This window comes from Triturus cristatus, chromosome 9, assembly GCF_964204655.1.
Source record: "Triturus cristatus chromosome 9, aTriCri1.1, whole genome shotgun sequence".
In the NCBI taxonomy this organism is placed as follows: Eukaryota; Metazoa; Chordata; class Amphibia; order Caudata; family Salamandridae; genus Triturus; species Triturus cristatus.
The window spans coordinates 1,148,850,618-1,148,872,123 of NC_140592.1; the positions used below are offsets into that span (position 1 = coordinate 1,148,850,618).

Below are 21,506 nucleotides of genomic sequence, written 5' to 3' on the forward strand. Positions count from 1 at the left end.
GCAAACCAAGCTACCAGCTAAATGAAACTATAAAATTCTTATAATTTGATTTGTACCTGCAACTGGACTCGCTGGACCCACGCTGCGGAGGATGAATGTGACGACTCCCCACGATGACGATCCTTGACTTCTCGACGCCCAGGCCTTCGCTGAACTGCCTCTGCAGGGCTCCCCGGTGCGGCTCTTTCTCCTATGAGCCGGATCGACGTCCTTGCCGTCTCCTACGACAGTGGGCCCCGGGGAGACAAAGGGCCCCGGAGACACCAATCCTGCGCTGGTTGAACTGGCTCCGCGGGGTTCCCCGGGGCTGCTGACTCTCCCACGGGCTGGGTCACAGTCGCCAACGAAGGCAGATCCCAAAAGAGGAGTTCGACCTGCGAAGACATCAGAGCCGTGGCTGAGCTAGATCTTGCCCCATAGGTTGCTCCGATCGCTGCCGACCAGCCAGGGTCTGAGGGGTGCCCTCCTCATCTTGCGTCGCAACGAATTTCTCCTGACTTCTGGGGATCGCCTTTACATCAGAGGTGCCCGCTGACTTCCACCCCGCCCCTCGCTTGAGGCCTGTCTTTGGGGCTTGGTGGAGGAGCCTGTCGTCTCGCCAGTGCATCGGCTCCCTCTGTGTTACGTGTTGGACGTGGCAAAGTACTGGGAGGGCTCCTGCTGTGCTACGAGCTGCCGCGCTGCCTCCCAGTAGAGCCTGATCTCCTCGATCCTCTTGGTCTCTGAAAAGTTCCTTAAAGGAAAGGGTGTGCCCTCGCCCCGCCCGTTACCACAAAAGCTCCTCAGATGGGTCTCTCGCCTCTAGAAGAGGTCCGTCCACACCGAGGGAATAGTCCAGCCTAACTAGTCCATCGCCGACGCCTCATCTTGGGATTATATGGCGGCGCTGTTTTAACCTGCTTTCAACCGATGCCTGACCTTGCTCACTACCTCTCCTAACTTTGCTCACTCCAGACTGCCTTTAGATTGCGGACTTGGTTTACATTGCTTCCTCCCTCATTTTGCTCTCACATTGCGGCCATTTGAGATCTGTCCCTCTACCACTGATTCTCCCTTTGCGGCGGGCATCTTAGAACTTCCTGCATCACTGCAAACTACGCTGCTCCTGCCCCATACCTACCTCACACTCCTCTCACTAGGGAGCCATCGCAGCTTTCTCATCTCAGTTTTCTCCCTCAGCCCCTCATACTGCTCGCATTACATGACTATCCTAAAGATTTGCTCAGATTCCTATTCCCTAATCGCCTCCCATTGCCCTCTAGTACTGCAACCATCCTAGACTCGCCCCCGATACCTCAATCTCCCATTGCGGCGGCCTTCTGCGAACGACCTAACACTCTACACACTACTTTTCTGCCTGCTCCTACCTTCCTCATACTGCTCATACTATGCAACCATCTTAGAACGTCTTGACACCTTTCATTGTGGTTGCCACCCGAATCACGCTATCAACCCAGGTACCAGGCTCCTTTGTAAGTCCCTTCCACCTGTAGATCCTTTTATTTAGACAATACCAACACCAACTTATGCCACTATGGACTCACACTAGACTCCGCCACTCCTCTGCTACCCTACTCCTGAGTCTCTTCAACGCTGGCCCTTCGACCTGTTATTGAACCATGGCCTCCTATGCATGGAGCAGTCCAGACTCCAGTCTTATGAGGCTAGCTCAATATAGCTACACAATCAACTACCCACCAAACCTTTCTAAAAATGCAGCCAAATCCCCTAAACACAGACTTCCTAAATCAAACCCAGAAACCCTAATCTCTGACCCTTATTACTGCCACAAAAAAGGAACTATCACAAATGATCTGATCTTTTTCTCTAAAAGAAGGGTACAATGGAGAAATGCCTTCTACTCACTACTCAGTATCTCCTGTTCTAAGAAAATTCCTCATGGTTTACGACTCAATGTAGTCACCTCATCCACATTCAAAGCGACGGCTACCATATCCGTTTATATAATAATGGGATTATCCTTCTACAGGCTGCTAATCGTAACCTAGAAATCTTTGTTAATTGTTTTGCCGCCATTAAGAACTCCCTTAACAACAGTGCCCCTCTCAAAACTCCAGAAAACTCGAATCCCTCATCCATTTCATAGGACCACCATGAATCCTGCATTCTCAATCCCAAGCACCATAATACTCTACCTGAGACCCTGAACAACACTCTCTTGCCCAATGACGACATAAACATTTCTCCCGCTAACCATGTCCCTCCCATACCACTTTGGGACTCTAGCCCTTTGCACACACCTCCGGCCCCTCAAGAAATCTTACTACATCACCTAAAGACTTCTCCTACCACCTTGAACAGCTTACACCCCCGAACCGAACCCCTCTGCCTCCCAAGCCTCTTAAACACTCCAAAACATTTACCCCCTCCGCTCCCACATGCTACCTTGTACAGCTCTCACCCCCTCGAACCAAACTCCTCTTCCACCCAATCCTCATAACTACTCCAAAACCTCTACCCCCCTACTCTCCCACCTGGCCAACACCGTCAGACCTCCCCTTCCGGGATCATTTCCTCTCCTTACCATCCTCACATTCTTTCCCCTACTACTACCACACCTGGGACTGACCCCTCTCCCGCCCCCTCCATGCTCACTGCCACTCAGCTTTATGTGGCCTCCTGACTAAAGGAAATCAACTGGGAGCTACAAAAACTCAAAAAGGACATACAAAAGCTCACAACCATCACCTCAGAGCTGGCCTCAAACTTATCGCCCAACAAAGTTCCACAGTCGTACCTGCAAATGCCCAACCACTACCCTAAGACACTCACTCCTCCTGCTGAGACGAGGAGTGACCCAAAGCATACATCCCCCCTCTGGTCCTTGAACACTACCCCCTACCCAAACACCATGTCCAGACCCACTAGATTTAAGAACCACCTCTCAAGCCCAGACATCCTCTCCCTTCTCCTAACTTACAACAACACTCAACCTGATATCCCAGTCACATCCAGACCTATCCAAGCATGCTAGCCCCTTCTAAAGACCCTAGTAATCTGACTTGCACCCCAGAGACCATTCAAACCATCACACTAAACCCGAATAGAACCCCCACATTTAACTCCAATGCACTAAATACTGCAAACCTCATGCAAGTTCACATTGCACAATCTACTCCCACTGATTCCAAAACCCACCTGAAATGCACCCATTCTCAACCGCAGATCCGCAGTGAAACATGCAGCAGATATCGCTGACCTCATCCTTGATCAAGAACTTGACCTCCTGATTCTCACTGAAACTTGTCTCAATGTATCCTCGGGTCCTGTCCTTGACATCCTAGTTCCTCCTACTCACAACATTATCAGACTTGACAGAACTAAGAGTACGGGGAAGGCATCGCCTGTATTTACCATAACAGTCTCTCAGCGAAACAATCTCGGTCTGCTCCTCTCTCATCTTGTGATTACCTCAGCATTACCATCCTCAGCAAACAAAGACCCCTTTGTAACCTACACATCTTCTACCATCCACCAGGAGATAACCTCCTTCTGATTGAACAAACCATGGAAACCATCTCATCCTTTCTAGAGCTGCATTGCCCCCAAATCGTCCTGGGAGACTTCAATCTACATTGGAATGACCCGAATGACCTAGCTGTGAACAGTCTTAAAACATTCCTACTTGACCTCAACATAACTCAATTCTGTGACAGCCCAACACACAACTTGGGCGCGACCCTCAATCTAATCATCTCCAACACCGACACCATTCGGATTGAATCAATAGCCCCCTGTAACTGGTCAGATCACCACTTTATCACCTTCCTCATACTTGAACGTTAGAACACCCAAAGACTTCAACCCAAGAAAGTGAAAAACTGGAAAAGTTCGATGCAAAATGCTAAAATGGACGACCTCATTTCACACAGCAATCTTTCCCTGTCTCCACCCATGCTCATGGCAGATGTCCATGAACTCACCGATCACTAAAACAACTCCATGCTAAATGTTTTGGATGCAATCGCCCCCCTTCAACTAAAAAGAAAACCCAACAAAGACTCCAATCCTTGGTTCAATAACTCAGATAGGTTCAACTTAAGACTTGCGGAACGAGCTTGGAGTCCTTTCCATCTGCTGAACTCCTCAAACTTCTGAGAGCAAGAAGGAGTCTTTACAACTAACACATCAGAACTGCAAAAGCGACCTTCTTCAGAAGACAACTAGACAAAGCTAGAAACCACCCCAAAATGCTGTTTGAACTGATCAAATGGCAATCCAACAACACACTCATTCAATCGATAACCACCACCAGTCCCCATCCTAATTGCGAGGACTTTGCATCCTTCTTCATCGAAAAATCAGACAAAATTGAATCTGACCTAAGGTCTGACTTGCTCAAATTATCTTCCTCACCAGACTTGCACCTAACTCCCCAGTCCCCTCTTCCTACCTACCACTCCCCTAAAAACAATGCGCATTGGAATCACTTCTCAACCTTCAATGACACTTCCATTCTCAACATCCTCTCTACCCTGAAACCCTCAAATCACTTCAACGATCCCTTTCCCTCATATTTCTTTAAAGAAATTATATGGTCTCTATTTCCGCTCTGGACCAAGATCGTTAATGCAGCCCTACTTCAAGGTGAGGTCCCTACCTGCCTAAAGTCCGGGCTAGTTCTCCCCATCCTCAAGAAACCTACGGCAGACCCTGAGGATCTAAATAACTTCCGACCAATCACTAAAACCCCTGCTCTGGCAAAGCTCATTGAAAAATGTGTACAGGTACAACTATGTAACCACATTGAGGAATTCCAGCTACTAGATCAATTTCAATCGGGCTTCTGTCAAGGCCACAACAACGAAACAGCCATCACACACATAGTTGATGACGCGCTTACCCTACTTGACCAAAACGAATCCTGTCTATTAATCCTACTCGACCTCTCATCAGCCTTCGATATGGTCAAACATGACAACCTCCTGAGCCTTCTGGAACATAGAATGGGGCTGTCTAGCGCAGTACTAAAGTGGTTCACCACCTTTCTCCACGATAAACACAGAGAATTAAATCCAACCAATCCCTTTCTCATCCCAGTCCCTGCACCCTGGGGGTGCCCCAAGGCTCCTCGCTATCACCCACTCTTTTTAACCTATTCATTGAACCCCTCACCGAAACCCTCAAAACATCTAACATCCAATACCACATGTATGCAGACGACACCCAGCTGTACATGAAAATCTCCTCGTCTGACGGCATCAAGTCACTCAACGGAACCTTACACAAAACCCTCAACTGACTTACCTTCAACCATCTCAAGCTAAACGTCCTCAAAACGGAATTTCTCCTTATTTCCCCGTCCAAGCAAGCACCCATCATTGAGGAATACATGAAAATCTGTCTGCTCTCAACTGCACACCACATATCATAGACTCTACGAAATCCTTGGGTATAATGCTGGATAGGAACTTGAGCATGCAGGACCACATTAGTGCTGCTACCAAAGGAGCGAACTTCAAACTGAGCATCCTAAGGAAACTAAAACCTTTCCTTCCCCCTGATGACCTCAAGTCCACAGTACAAGCATTAATCATCTCACAATTGGAATATGGCAGTGCAACACTCTGCGGTCTGCCTAAATACAGACTGGCCCCCCCTCAGAGCCGTATTGAATGCAGCCGCCAGTCTCCTCACAAGCTCCAAGCAGTACAATCACATCTCCCCGGACCTCAAAACACTTAACTGGCAACCTTTCGAAGCAAGGATACACCTTAAACTTGCCTGAATGACCCACAAAGCCCTTCACTGCAACACACCTCTCTACCTCGCAAAACAACTTGAGCTGTCGAGTGGTGTCTGTACCTCCAGGAGCTCTAGCACCCTCCTACTTAAACCAAAGAAATTAAAAAAACAAAAACCTATAACCGTTCCGTCTCAGGAATCGCCCCAAGAATCTGGAACACCCTTCCAACGGAAACTAGACTGATTCCCTCAACAGTGTCCTTCAAAAAGGAAATGAAAGCGCTATTGATGAATACCTACCTGCGCTAAAGTCCAGTAGAGGTACTGAGTCACCTCATATATTATTACGCGGATGACTTTCTCGCCTTATCCTACAGACTAATTCTTTTGACACTATTATGTCATTATGTAAATATTGCTATTTTTGCCTATCCTGTCGTCACGTAACTATTGATATTTTTATCTATCATGTTGTCACGTTGTCTATTGCTATGATTCTGCCATGATTGCCCCTTCCCATATGTGTTTCATTCCTCTGTAAAGTGCTCTGATACCTTCTAGGGTCATGTTTGCGCTTTACAAAACTTTCTAAATAAATAAACACAAACGTACCTCGCCGTGTCCTCTCCGGGATTTTTCCTGTTCCTGGGCCCACCCATCCCAGCATCTAGACCGCACACCGTCTTAACCACACATATGCGTGGTGAAGGTTTATGCTTGGTTAAGGCATGCGTGGTTGAGCTTGTGGGGAAACGGCACTCATGGCTCTGCCCGCATTGTAAAGTACGTTTCCCACACAGAAGAGATTTACCAGAAATGGTAACAGGCCAGCCATCTTAATTGAGTGGCTGTCCTGACCCAATTTTCAGCTATGCCACACCTGCCACAATAGTCCTACCCCATGAGGGGAGCGGATGGTAGCTCTGCCAAAAGCAATACTGCCTACCCATGTCCCCTAAACATGTCTAGAGATTGCAGGAGAGGGTATTTGAGACATCTGCCAATTGTTGACAATCAATCAAAGTAATTGTAGGACCATGTAACCACCAATGTCTAAGTTATGACCAGGATGCAAAATATCGGGCTTTAGCCTTATAGCTATGTAAATATTATATAATTTGCTACACAATGATTTTAATGCTGACTACCTTAGAAGGAAACAGAAAGGGATTGTGACTACAGAAGATTGTTGGTAAGAGTTAGCGTGTCTTCAGTGGTTCTCCAAAGGAGATTTGTTTAGCTGAACAATTCATATTTCATTCATGTTTATTTTCATAGGTTGTTTTTTATGTATCTTTTACATGTGCTGATTCAAAACCAAATAGATTTGTGTCATGAGTATTATATATGTTGAATTACAATACATTTCATGTATGGAAGGTAATTTATATGCTTGTATTTTTACATTAGAGACTTGAAAAAGTGACGTTTTGCTTACTTTAAATTATCATGAGTAAAGGAAGATATTGAAACTGAGGAATCATTCAATCTTTTTTATCATAAATAATGTGTTTTCCTGAATTTTTATTTAGGGTAGATTCTTTAAGTTTCTGTGTCTTGAGCAATGCTATTCCAGGGCAAACTCCTAGGCTGGAATCTGGTTTAACTAGCTCTGCTACGCTCCTGAATCATCATTTAAGGCTTTGCTCTGGGATGATTTAATTACCTATCCACAAAAATAAATGATTTATCCCAAGAAATTTAAAACAACTCTTGAAAGTTACAATGTTGATCTTCTTAAAAATTTGGTGCCAGGTCATTTTTGACTTTTTTTTTATAACGGAGATTATTCAATTGAGTATAACACAGGCTGTGGAGTGTTCAAGAAAACTTAAGTTATTCAAAAATTAGCAGTAAATCTGTAAACTGGAAATATTCAACAATATCTTTTGTTTGCTATTGATTATAATGTAAAGGGATGTATATTCATTTTAAGATTAGGAAATTTGCCTCTTCAATCCTTGACAGGAAAATTAGATCCAATGAGGTTTTCAGTGTATAATTTATGTAAAGCAGACACTCAAGATTTGTTCCACATTTACATACTTTCCCAGTATTAAATGTTCAGGGAAGAAATTATAAAGTTCCAATCACAGTAATCTTTAATATTACAACACATGACGATTTGCTAAATTTCCAGATGCACCCCCCAAATGAGAGAGTCTGCTTTCTGCTGCTTCATTTTTTTAAGAGCTTTCTGCACATATTTTAATGGCAACTGTATTTGTATGTGAGTATTTTTAGCTAAGATTCTCTTTAATTGCATTTAGTTGCATGATAAATTGCTATATTATTCGCATTTTCAAAATGATAGAATAATATTTTGATTTTATACTTTTTTTATACTAATATGTGAAACAGAAGTTTTAATTGCTGACCTCAATTGTAGCTCTAAATCGATTTTAAATCAAATCAAATTGTTTAATTGTGTAATTGTATGTGTTTTAGGTGCTCCCAACTCTCATATTATAAACAAATTGGGGCAATATCTCATTACCAAAGGTTACAAAGTAAATGTATGACTAACTAAAGGTCGCAAATAATTGATCTTGCTTCAGTCCCTCAAGTAGAGTTAGAGGGATAATTGGGTTACCACACATGCATTGCATTCCACCAAATTTAAGGAATATAGCTGGATTAAGGAAACACAACATTACATCACTGAAAGAATGTGACTTATCTGCAAAAACCTGTTGGTAATTACTCTGTAGATAAATGGGCAAGATACTTCAAGTTATTTCTCATTCATATGCAGAAAAGAATAGTGATCATTCTGCTGACCTGGAATAACCTGAAATGAGATAATATATCTAAGTCATCACAGTATTATCCTATGGGTTTTAGTGCCAAAATAGTGCATGTGTGACAACAGTAGGTCCAGAGTTCATGTTTTAGACCTCCACCCCATGGTGCCCATTTAATCGGAGCATTGTATGTTTTTTTTAGCACAATCAGTGATCTCGGCATATCTTTTTATCTTATGGTTCACTTATACACCTAACATTTGTAGGCAGAATCTATGATGGGTTTTTGTAACACAATGTAACAGCTTAATTTTATCATTGATTTAGATAGAAATAAAGAACCCTAAAAATCAACAATAATTTATGGCTAACAATAAGTTTATTAGCCAACTGCCAACCTTCTTTCTAAAGCCACCAATAGTAATTGATATTGTTTTATTTATTTATTTTTTCAGTTCTGGCGCTACGGAGACTGGGTGGATGTTATCATTGATGACTGCTTGCCAACATACAACAACCAGTTGGTGTTCACCAAATCCTCTCAGCGCAATGAGTTTTGGAGCGCGCTGCTTGAAAAAGCCTATGCAAAGTAAGAGAACTCAAAAAAGTTCACATCCGGTAGTTCATGTCACGAGACGGCTTACTACTTAGAGTGAAAACAAAAGCTATTCAAATGTAGATAAAGAGGATGATTAGCTGATAGATTGACAAGCCTTCCTGGTGCAGGCCAAATCGAAGGGCCCGATTCACAGAACTAACTTAAGACAAAATCCTAAACTTACTACCATTTTGGTATTCACAGAAAGAACTTACTCATTTTGGTATTCACAGAAGGTACTTACTCATTTCGGTATTCACACAAGTTAGAAGTCCTAACTTTAGAACTCCTAAATGCCTTCTGTGAATACCGAAAGTCTTAAAGATAGGATTTTTCTCAGTTTAAGAGTAGTAAAGTTAGGACTCCTAACTTTACTACTCCTAAACTGAAAAAAATCCTAACTTTGAGACTTTCGGCATTCACAGAAGGCATTTAGGAGTCCCAAAGTTAGGAGTCCTAACTTTACTACTCTTAAACTGAGAAAAATCGTAACTTTAAGCCTTTTGGTATTCACAGAAGGCAATAGGAGTCCTAAAGTTAGGACTCCTAACTTCTGTGAATACCGAAATGAGTAAGTGCCTTCTGTGAATACCAAAATGGTAGTAAGTTTAGGATTTTGTCTTAAATTAGTTCTGTGAATCGGGCCCGAAGAAATCATTTTTGTCAAAACATGTTAATGTAATTCAGATTCTGTGCATTTAGCAGTAGGTACGCCTAGGTGCTGACAAGCTCTGCTGTATCAGTCTGACTCTAATATTACTTTTGTTTATTCATAATTTTGTATAGTTTGTACAATGCCCAAGGATGGCATTGTGATTTAGGTAGTACACCCATCTTAGAGTAAAAAAGTAGGTAACTGGTTCATGTAAAAAACACTGATTATAGTTGTTCAGAAGTAGCTGGCCCACTGAGTAGAATGCAGTACTTTTGCTGAAAATGTGTAATACATCGGAGAAGCCCTTTGCAGTACACCCTGATAAACCGGGGTGTGTTCATTCCTCATTCAGTAAAGACAATTACTCCTTCCATTGACAGAAATACATTTGCAGGCCTTTCCAGGGGGAGAAATCACCTGCAAGGGGTGGATGAATAGCCAAAAAACTATAAATACTTGGAAGTTCAGCTGTATTTGAAAGTATACTACCCATCAAATATTTACACGATGCTGGCAGAGTTTACCTCCTGATACTTTGATTTTGTCTTCACACATAGATTTTTTTTTAATGCACGTACATTGAATTTAGGGGCACAAATATCCAGGTAACATTATGAATCAGGTACATATCTTTTTCATGTTAAAGCTAAATATTACATCCAATGATATAGGAAGAAAGAATGTAAAAATGACATAATACTAGAGACATGTGAAGTAATGGCAGAGTTGGAACCAAAGGCCTTGGGTTTCATATTGATTATAGGTACTTTGTAAACAAGCATTCGCAAAACCAATAGGCCTGACATTCGCAAGCTAGAGCAATGGTTTTATTTTATTTTTTTATTTCAACCTTGTATCACAAGTATGAAAGGAAATTAAAACAAATGCTGTCACCAAAATATGGCGGCCATGTGTCTGCACTAGAAACTTTCATTAAAAAAAATTATAACCCTCGCATATAACTTTAATAGTAGCTCAGTAAGCCTGCTTCCTAGAAGACAGGAAAAACTCTGTTCACATCACAGTAACATATTATTCTTACTTTTGCAAAGAAAAGGTCATACCAGCTTTGAGTTGTTGTAACCAAAGAAATAGTTTAAATACAAAGGATGACTGAAGAGAAACAAAAACAGAATAAGAATGAAAAGAAAAAGAAAAAGGCATTGGCAAAGCAAAGTATTGGGGACACCACCTCGGGACTAAAGCACCCTTTTTTGTAGGCGACTGCATAAGTGATCGGGCAAAATCCTGTCACTCACGGTGCAGAAGAGCGAATAGCTGAAGTGGTCAGGCTCATTGCCCCATGTAGTGTGCTGTGGTGGACGGATGCAAGATGGTCAGCTGAACAGACCAATGGATGGAGGGGGCTGACTGAAAGCCTCTCTTTTTATTTATCTATGTTTGTTTTTTATGAAGTTTTAGTGCATGAAGCTGGCGAGACACTAAAACTATCTCTAGGCCAGACGTAAAAAACACGCAGAGAATTTAGAGATTTAATTGTTTTTATTCCATATCATGGAAGCGAAGAAAACAGAGAGACAGAATTTAAGTGAAAACGTTTTTAAAACGCGCATAATAAACTGGAACAGAAAGGAACTAAAGCTATCAGTAGTATCAGCCCAGGAGCGAAGGGCTCCCAAGCCTGGTCTGTACAGGATGCACTTAAATGAAAAGGCCACTTGTGTACAATGTTTTTGGTAAGACTGGTTGAAGGGGAAGGGGAGCTCAGATGGGAAGCTACAGTGAAGCTGTGGCCAGCAATGCAGTTACAGACGCTATGAGGAAGAAGACAGCGAAAAGGAGGGGAAAGAAACGGGAAGAAAGAGACTAGGAATAGAGACACAGAGGAAAATACCAGGAGTGTTGTTGAAGAAAAAGAAGATAGGAAGAAGGTGTCATGCCCAGACCAGGGGCACTAGGACCCTGGGACACAAGGGCAGAGACCAAAGGACACCGGACACCAGTTCCGGTGAGGGGAGGGGGCAAGGGGAACAAAGGGCATTCCAGGGCAGGACCTCGGGGCGAGAGGTCAGGGGCCCACTGGTGAGACGACGAGAAAAAGAATAAAGAATACCTGCAAACTCTGGCGTGTCTCGTTTGGTCTATGGGGACGGGAACACGACAACTGGCGACGAAGGTGGATGATCGAGTGCCCAGCAGAAGATCGAAGTGCAGCGGTCCACCGTGTCAAAAGACATCGTAATAGAGACCAGGAGCCCACCCTGGCTCGTGTGTGCAGCCCCTGAAGAACACACGGCGCGGGAGCCCACCCCGACCGTAATCGAGTGCAAGAAGACTGCCCTGCATCACCCGGTAAGGAGAGTGGAAAGCCGAGTGAACGCGCGCTGTTTCAAGCGCGAGATATCGCGAGAAGAGGGCAGGGTCAGGCAGGAAAGGAGGACATTCATTAAGCATTTAGAAGCAGCGGGCGGCCATTTTGAAGTCAGGCAGCACCCCGATTGGTGGAAAAGTATTGCGTGATCACCGGCGGCCATTTTGAGGTCAGGCAAACAGAGCAATAGGAAGAGAGAACAGCGCGGCGGCCATTTTGAAGTGAGGCAATGATAAAGAGGTGCCAAATAGAACAGCAAAAGGAGGAAACAAGCATTGGCAATGGAAAACAAGCATTGGCAACGGCAAACAAGCACCAACATGACTAAAGAAGCACTGACAAAGGCAAATAAACAAGCACCATAAGTAAGAAACAAGCATTGGCAAGGACAAACACAGAAACACCAGAAATAGAAAAGAAGCACTGACAAAGACAAATAAAAGACCAGAAGCAATCAAACAACACACACCTAGGCCTGTTCAGATACAAACGTCTGAGCTTTGGCGTATCGTCGGCTGCAGAAATATTTCAAGAGACAATACGACAAGTAATAAGGCCGGTAAAGAACAGCCTAAACTACAGCGACGACATCCTGGTGTTTGGAAAATCAAACGAGGAGCACGACAAAGCGCTAAGAGAGGTGTGCTCTCACCTAGAGCAGGCGGGTCTGACACTAAACAAAGAGAAATGTGAGTTGGAGTGAGACGAACTAGTATTCTTTGGCCACATCTTCTCCAAGAAAGGAATGCGACCGGATCGCAACAAGGTAAAAACGCTGGAAAGAGCACAACAACCAAGAGACGTGGCAGAAGTGAAGTCATTTCTTGGCCTGGCCAGCTACTGTGCAAGGTACATTCAAGATTTCGCTACAGTAAGTGCACCACTGAGGGAACTAACAAAACAAGGCCAAAGTTTCGCATGGACTGAAAAGTGCAGCAAAGCGTTTGAGGAGATCAGAAGCGCCGTAACAGCAGTAGACCACCTAGCATACTTCGATCCGAGGCTATGCACTGAACTGACAGTAGATGCCAGCCCAGTGGGGCTAGGGGCAATACTGGCGCAACACCAACCAGGAAAAGACTCCCCAAGACATGTAGTAGCATATGGAAGCAAAAGCCTATCGGATGTCGAAAAAGGATACTCCCAGCCAGAAAAAGAGAGCCTGGCGGTAGTATGGGCATGTGAACACTACCACATGTTCATCTACGGAAAACCATGGGAACACGACAGAAGGAAAGAGGGCATGGGTGAAAAAAGTGGAAAGCAAGTAAAAACGGGCATAGCTATCGTTGGTGCAGCCGGTCCACTGGCACCTGACCTAGAGCCCCGAGGGTCCCATGGAACCCTGGAATTTTCGATATTTTACCTTTCTAAAAGCAGACAAAGAGGTCGTTTTCCTTTCTTGCACCGGTGCCAATGACAACGTTGCTACGCTACTGAATGGAAAAGCGACAGGAAGAGACAGAAATGAGGGCAGTTTGCAGGAAGGGTTATAAAATGGATGAATGAGACATGAAGTATAAAGCATAAAGAAAAATAAGAAAAGACAAGGTCTGAAAAGGTACAAAACAAATTGGAAAGAGAACGGAATGAAATCAGTGGGCTGAGGCAATATCACAGAGGAAGAACTGGGGTTTGAGCTACAAAGGGAGAACAACAAAAAGTGAGGGTAAGTGTGAAATAGAAGTAAGGAAATAGAAGAAAAAACGAAAGTATGCATGAAATCGAGGAGAGGGAAAAGTACTTGAAAGGGAAGGAGACAAGAAAGAAGAGCAGAACAAGCAAATAAAACTGTAAGGAGAAAGAGAAGGTGCAGAAATAACAAGAGCTGGAAGGAGGTAAAAGAGAGACCAAGACAAGAAATGGATATAAAAGACAGAGGGAGGAATGAGACAGAATATAGGGAGATTGAGGGAAGGTATGACTAGAGAAGTATTGGAGGTAGAGGTGAGAGAAGACTGGATGAGGAAGAAGTTGGGGAGATCGAGGAAAGGGTGAATAAAGAAGAAAGCAGTTCAACTTTACATCCACAAAAAGACCGATATATTGAAAACCCAAAACATATAGGCAGGATGAGGCGCTCAACACTAAAGCATGTAAATATTTGTCTCACTCTTGAAGGTACACATTAAAATGTGTCTTGCTTCCAAGAACACATACATTATGTAGACAAGAAAGCAGTTTGTGCGCAGAATGAAACAAAGGGCAACGAAATTGTAATTAGTTTAATCGTAATTAATTAAGTACTAGCAACAATAGTGTGATTAATTAAAGTGCAATAAAGCATGAAGTATAGTCTTTGGCTGTACTAACATTTACAAATAAATACATTTACAAACGCAGAAGAATACAAAGTTAAATGCTGTGGTTCTGACTTAAATTACCGTATAACGGTAGGCCAAATGAAGATTTGAATCCAGGTGAGGAGGGCACAAATAGATAGGGCAAACATTAAACCACATTAGCCTTCGTAATGCCATGTTTTAAAAAGAATTACTACATGGCCGTAAGTTCTGAAGGTTTTAGTTACAAGTCGAGAAAGCAGTTAATATACATTTGCAGTTCTTGTACTGATAACATCATCTGCCACTGAAAAGGATAGTCAATGTAAGGAGAAAAGTTTATTACATGCACAACATTGTATTGTAATTGCATTAACATAGCGCTTACTACCCCTGACGAGGCATCAAAGCACTTTTTTGGCGAGTAGCACGCTACTCGGAACCCATAAAGAATTAATGGTGAATTAGTATAGTGAAATATGAAAGTAATTTGAGTGGTGGATATGTTAGTCAGTTATTTGGATTGAGAAGGATAGTGGAGGGATAGAAGAGGGAAAAAGGTTTGCATTTATATAGCGCTTGCTGCTCCTGATGAGGTGTTGAAACGCTTTTTCGCCGAGCAACCCGCTACTCCAGAACCCATAAAGGATTAGTGGTGAATTAGTATAGTGAAAAATGAAATTAATTTGAGTGGTGAACATGTTTGTCTGTTATTTGGATTGAAAAGGTTACTGGCGGGATAAAAGAGAGAAGGATTTAGACATTTTTTGTTTGTTTGTTTGTTTTGGAACTCATAGCAGTAGGGGAGGCCTGGGATGGCTCATAAAAGTTAATGGAAGAAGGCAGTAGCTGCTGACGACTAACAGTCTTGTTATGTTTGTGGCAAAGGATCTACAGGAAGTTTATTGTCCATAGATATATTATTTATTTTTATTTTTTATTACAAGATCTTATCAGACAGATAAGCCTTGCAGGCATTCGGCAGATAATTTGGCTTGTCTGTTGTGATAATCAACACCACATCCTTGCCTACAAAGGTAATCTGTGAGATTTTGTGTAACAAAATACATGTCTGCAGCCTTTTGCATGATACAATAACAATCCACCCTTTTTTTTTTTTTAAACATGATTTTATTGATTTTTACAATTTTGCATGTGTCATATAGTGGCGTGACATTGCAGCATACTTCTATCACATGACTTGTATCGTTAATTAACATCAAGTCTGCGTTCCTCAACTGTTCTTTGCTCTTGCAATTGCTTACCATATTGTTCGACTCTACAAATAACATATAACCCACAATCCTAGCATTCCCTCCCCCCTCCCCTTCGTACTGGGCCCATACACATGTCCCGTTGTCATTGTCGGCCTGTACATAATTGCTTCATACTCCATACACTTTGCAAATTGCTTACTTTTTAAAATTTGTCTAACCGTATCCTGACCTTATGCACTATCCTGTGTATTGTTATTAGGTGTAGTAAAGTCTACGTCCATGGCTCGACCCGCCTCTAACATGACATCCCACTCCATCGCAACAGGAGTCCTCCGTAGCCCTCTCTCCTCCTCCCGTCTCAATGCTGCACTTTCTGCTCCCCCCGCATCTCACCACTTCGGCGTGCCAGGCATGTATTATGGGCGGTGTTTTTGATTTCCATCTCATAGTGATCGCCCGCACCGCCAATAGGAGTGCTAAGTTCACAAATCTGTTCTGTATTTTATATTTGGAAGCGTTCTTCCTGAATCCCAATATGCAGCTCTCTATTGTAGCGGGTATCTCCCTATGTGTAATCTCCGCTGTATGGCGTCTGATCGAGTCCCAATACCCTCCAATTCTGTTGCAGGACCATATCGTATGTATAAGGTCTGCTCCCTCTAGTCGACATCTGGGGCAATGATGTTGTGTAGTTGGGTAATCTGCGCGGTGTGAGATACGCCCTGTGTAAAATCATGGTTTGGATGTATTTGAACCTCGCATTCCTTGATACCTTCTTCGGGTGCTCCACTACCTTCTCCCATTCCTTGTCTTCTAAGGCTCTGCCTATATCACCCTCCCATGCTGTGCGCAGCGGCGTCAAGTCTATTTGTGTATGGGAACGCAACCCTACATAGAGCCATTTAATAAGGTGCCGCCCCCTCCCCATATAGTACAGTGTTTTTACCAGGTCATTCGTGGAGGGTTCTTGTCTTTGTGGGGCCCAATGTGTTCGGACGTATTGCATTAATGCTGCGTGTAAGAGATAGAGGTGGTCCGGAGCTCCGGTTTCTCTCACAAAATTATCGTGATCCATTAGTACCCCGTCTCCGAAAAAGGTCCGCCACCGTGCTGACCGCCACATCCAACCAAGGCGCCAGCCTGCACGACGTCAGGCGTCCATCTTGTAAAGGTATACCGAGCAGAGGTATATTCCCGGCGTATGCAGGGGATGCTCCAGTGTACTGCAGGGCTGCCCTCCAGCAGCGCAACGCCGTGCGCAAAAGGGGGGGGAGATCCCGCGGAATTCTACTGTGCGGTAGCAGGAGGGTGTGTAGGGCCCCTCTGTCAACATCCTGCTCTGTCATTCCTATTTCCTGTAGGTTACGTCCTGCGGTCCAGAAGGCCAGCCACTGCAATTGACAGGCATAGAAATAAGCTCTAAGATAGGGCACTCCCAGACCGCCTCCAGCAGTGCTGCGTTGCAGCTTCTTAAGGCTAATTCTCCGCCTACCTGTCCCCCAAATAAGGTCGATTAGTTGTGTGTTCATTAGTTTGAAAGTGGTGCCCGGGAGCAGAAGTGGTATGTTTGTAAAGTAATAAAGCAGCCTTGGTGGACCACCATTTTTGCTATTGCCGCCCTGTCTGCCACTGACAGTGGCAAAGCAGTCCAAAAGGTAATGCTAGCCCGTAAGGCCCTAAGGGCTCTGTGCAGGTTGCCCTCTATCATGTCTGCCTGGGACCGATAAACTTGGATGCCTAGATACTTAAACGTGTGGGGTGCCACCTTGAACTGTAGCGTACCAAACAAGAAGTCCCGCATGGGCGCCTGTTCCTTAAAGTAAAACACCGTCGATTTCATTGGGTTAATAGCTAGCCCCGACACCTGCTCAAAGCGCTGAAACATCGCTGCCATGGCGTCCACCGGTGTATGGAGGTCGCGCAAGTATAAGACAATATCATCTGCATACTCCGATATCAAGTGCGTGGTACGTCCCGCTCTAATCGCCATTTCCCCTAATTCCTCCCTAATCCTCAACGCCATAGGTTCTAGTGCTATTATAAAAATAAACGGCGACAGCGGGCACCCCTGTCTCGTTCATCTGCGTATCTGGTATTTTGCCGATATGTGCCCTTCCGTTCGCGCTCTCGCCGTAGGGGCGTTGTAGAGGAGGCGGATCCACCGGACGTATTTGTTTGGCAAACCGAAACTTCCTAGGACCTTGAATATGTAGTTCCATTTAACAGAGTCGAATGCTTGTCGCATATCAAGTGAGATACAACCCGCGTAGTCATAGTGCTTCGGGGCCTCCGCAAGCAAGTGGTGCAATTTCCTTGTGTTCAAGATCTGCACGATTCCATCACTAATGCAGTAGAAAAACTTGCACCTGCATCCTTGCGATATGTAGCCCGGCGGAAACCATCAGCGCCATGGTTTTCGGACCATCTCAGAGTATTAAGACAGGGCTGTAGAAGCAGTGAGAGGAGATGGAGGAAATCCTGGGATCCCATGGATAGGGAGGCCCACAAGTCTGCTCTACGGGAGTATAAGCAGAAAGTGATAATGGAGAAGCAGGAATACTTCGCCAACCTTACCAGTTCACTTACCTCCTCTAGGGAGCTTTTTAAAATTGCTGATTCGCTGTGCTCCCTCCAACTTCCAGACCCCGTAGTTAGCTCTCAACGTCTCTGTGACGACATTGCAGACTTTTTTCACACAAAAATCTTTGATATTCATACTTCCTTGGAAGTACAACGTCTCTCCTTGGCAGAAAATCTCCCTCCAGGCATAAGCTCTTTTGAGACACTGGATATAGTCCCTTCCAGCCTCCTTTCTGTTTTTCCTTCTATGTCTCTGGAGGGTTTGAATCTTCTTCTAGACAAGACGAAATCCTCCTCTCCACTAGATCCATTGCCTCTCAAAAAGCTAAAAGAGTGTAGGAACAGCCTCCTTCCTCCCCTACTTGAGGTGATGAACAAGGCAATTGTTCAAGGTATTTTTCCACCAATATGGAAGAAGGCCATTGTGAAGCCGCTTCTTAAGAAGCCCTCACTCGACCCTGGCCTCTTGAAAAATTTTAGACCTATCTCTCTGCTCCCTGCACCCGCTAAAATTCTAGAAGCACACCTGAATCGCCATTTATCCTCTTTTCTTGAAGTTTCGGAGTATCTTGACATTACCCAGCATGGATTTCGAAAACATCACAGCACAGAATCTGCCCTCACCTCTGTAGTCGACAACATCCGACGCAAGGTTGATGTTGGACAAACTACTGTTCTAGTGCTACTGGACCTCACAGCCGCATTCGACACTCTGTCTCCTGCCATTCTAACATCTCGGCTTAGGGAGGCAGGTGTCACTGGCTCGGCCCTGAGTCTCCTCAACTCCTTTCTCCTTAATAGGGAACAGAGAGTGATGCTCGGCAACCACCTCTCCCCAGCAAAGTCTCTGCAATGTGGGGTGCCACAGGGGTCGGCATTAAGTCCGACCCTGTTCAACATCTACGTGGCCCCCCTTGCTAGGCTAGTAAGATCGCAGGGGATGGAGGTGGTATCATACGCCGATGACACCCAGATCATGGTTTCACTAACTCAGTCCTCTGTTTTAACATCTGCCTTTAGCTTCAGGTCCTGTATGCAACATGTTGCAGATTGGATGGTTACCAACTCCCTGAAGCTAAATGGCGACAAGACTGAGGTCCTGATCTTTGGGAAGGACCAAGATATCTGGTCGAGTGAGTGGTGGCCCTCTTCTCTTGGCACCTGCCCCACTCCCTCTCAATCTGCCAGAAATCTGGGTGTAGTGTTTGATACCTCACTCTCGATGTCCTTACAGGTGAATCGGACTGTTTCGACCTGCTGGGGCGTGATCAGGACGCTCAATAGAATTTGCAGCTATCTGTCTCTTCAAGCACGCAAGCAGATTGCAGTCGCCCTTGTTGGTTCCAGGTTGGACTATTGCAACTCTCTCTACATGGAATCCAACAAGGGCCTTATACATCGACTGCAAATCGTGCAGAACGCTGCTGCACGTTTTGTCCTGGATCTTTCCAGGGCCTCTTCTGCTACTGCTGCGAGGAGAGACCTCCATTGGCTGCCTATTCAGCACAGAATCTATTTTAAAATCCTCTGTCTGACCTATAGAGCACTCGAGGATGGATCTAAAGGCGCTATCAGCTCCCTGCTTACCCGTTACCACCCTACAAGGTGTCTGCGCTCTTCGGGACTTTTCCAACTTGTTGTCCCTCGCTTTAAGCTCACTAGATGGGGAGCCAGGGCTTTCTCAGTCGTTGCTCCACAACTTTGGAACATCTTGCCGACAGAGTTAAAGACCTTACCCTCTTTAGCGCTGTTTAAAAAGGCCCTAAAAACGTGGTGCTTTTCTAGAGCTTACACAGGTTGAGCTGCAGGGGCTTTTGTCATGAGTTGGATTTAGATTTAGGCGCCTTGACGCCCATTGGGCTATGTTTGCGCACGATAAGATCCCTTTTATTATTACTTCGCGCAGGTAAAAAACCCGTCTGATCCATATGAATCAGTTTATGCAAGTTCGGCAGGAGTCTATTCGCCAGCACTTTACTAAGTATTTTATACTCTGTCGTTAGCAATGATAGCGGGGGATAACTGGCCATATCGGTGGGGTCCCTGCCTGGCTTCGGGAGCGACACCACCAGCGCCTGTGCCGTAGTGAGGGGCAAGCTTCCCTTTTCCAGTGCTTCTTTATATAAAATTTCCAACTGGGGCACGAGTATATCCGCGTAGGTAGCATAAAATTCGGCTGGCAGACCATCCATCCCGGGGGTTTTATTCCTGGAGAGGCCCTTGAGGGCTGCTTTAATTTCTGATTTCGTGATGGGGCCTAGCAATCCTTTCTGCGCGTCTGCCGATAGCCAGGGACAGGGTGCCGCAGTTAAAAACTCGTCTATGTCTGCGTCACGTACATCCCCAGGTTCACTGTAGAGTCGCTCGTAATATTGCCGGAAAGCCTCATTTATCTCTCCCTGGGTGGACACCACTTCTCCTGTGGTGGCAGTGACCTCACTGATAACCACGCTAGGGGGGGTCGTCCCTCAACAATTTTGCCAGCAGGGTCCCCGCCTTGTCCACCTCTGTGTGGCACAGTTGCGTGTACCTTCGATGGTCTATGACCCTGAGTGATTCCAGGAGTTCAGCATGTCTAATTCTAGCCTCCTGCAGCGGTGCCCGCTTATCGGCGCTCTGCACGGCTTCCTGCTCTAGCTTGTTGAGCTTGTCTTCTACCTCCATAAGGGATTTATGAACCTCTTGCTGCGCACCCACCGTCACCCCTATTGCCTTCCCACGGATCACCGTTTTAAAAGCGACCCACTCGATTAATCTAGTAGACGCCGTGTTGCTATTTTCAGTAAAATAATGCTGAATAGTGTCCAATATAGCGGAGCGAAATACTGAGTCTTCTAGCATTTGGGGCCACAACCGCCATGTAGGCACTGGGGTGGGTATCCTCCCCCACTCGATCACCACTTCCAGTGGATTGTGATCTGAAAAAGATTTTGCCAAGTAAGTGGCATCCGTCACCTGCATCGTGATGGTATTTGAACAGTATATCCTATCAATTCTCGTGTGTAGCATGTGTACTGGTGAATAGAAGGAGTATTCCCTATGGGTTGGGTGCCTCATCCTCCAAACATCCCACAACCCCCATCCCTCCGCCCATCCACACAGCGCACCCGCCTGCTTGCAGACCCCTGACCCATGTAGGGGTGGATGCGACCTGTCAAGCGCCACATTCATCACGGCGTTGCAGTCCCCTCTGAGTATCCATGGGTGACCCTCCCATCCAGCCAAGGCAACCGACAGTGCTCCCAGGAACCTCTCCTGCTCTGAGTTTGGCGCATATATAGAGCCCAGTACTACTGGCCTGCCATCCAGGGTACCCTGCACCAGGATGTACCTCCCCTGCTGATCCACTCTTTGTTCCACCGGCGTAAAGGGCACTCCATGCCTGACCCATA

At 44.9% G+C, this 21,506-nt stretch overlaps 1 protein-coding gene across 8 annotated transcripts in view; it reads left to right on the forward strand.

The window, feature by feature from the left end:
- Positions 1-21,506, forward strand: part of CAPN3 (calpain 3) — a 496,647-nt gene that overhangs the window by 242,125 nt on the left and 233,016 nt on the right. For all 8 annotated transcript variants that reach the window (XM_085627100.1, XM_085627104.1, XM_085627105.1 and 5 more), the window contains one exon: positions 8,906-9,039. In XM_085627100.1, the coding sequence (XP_085483226.1) occupies positions 8,906-9,039 (134 nt within the window). The remainder of the gene's footprint in view (positions 1-8,905; positions 9,040-21,506) is intronic.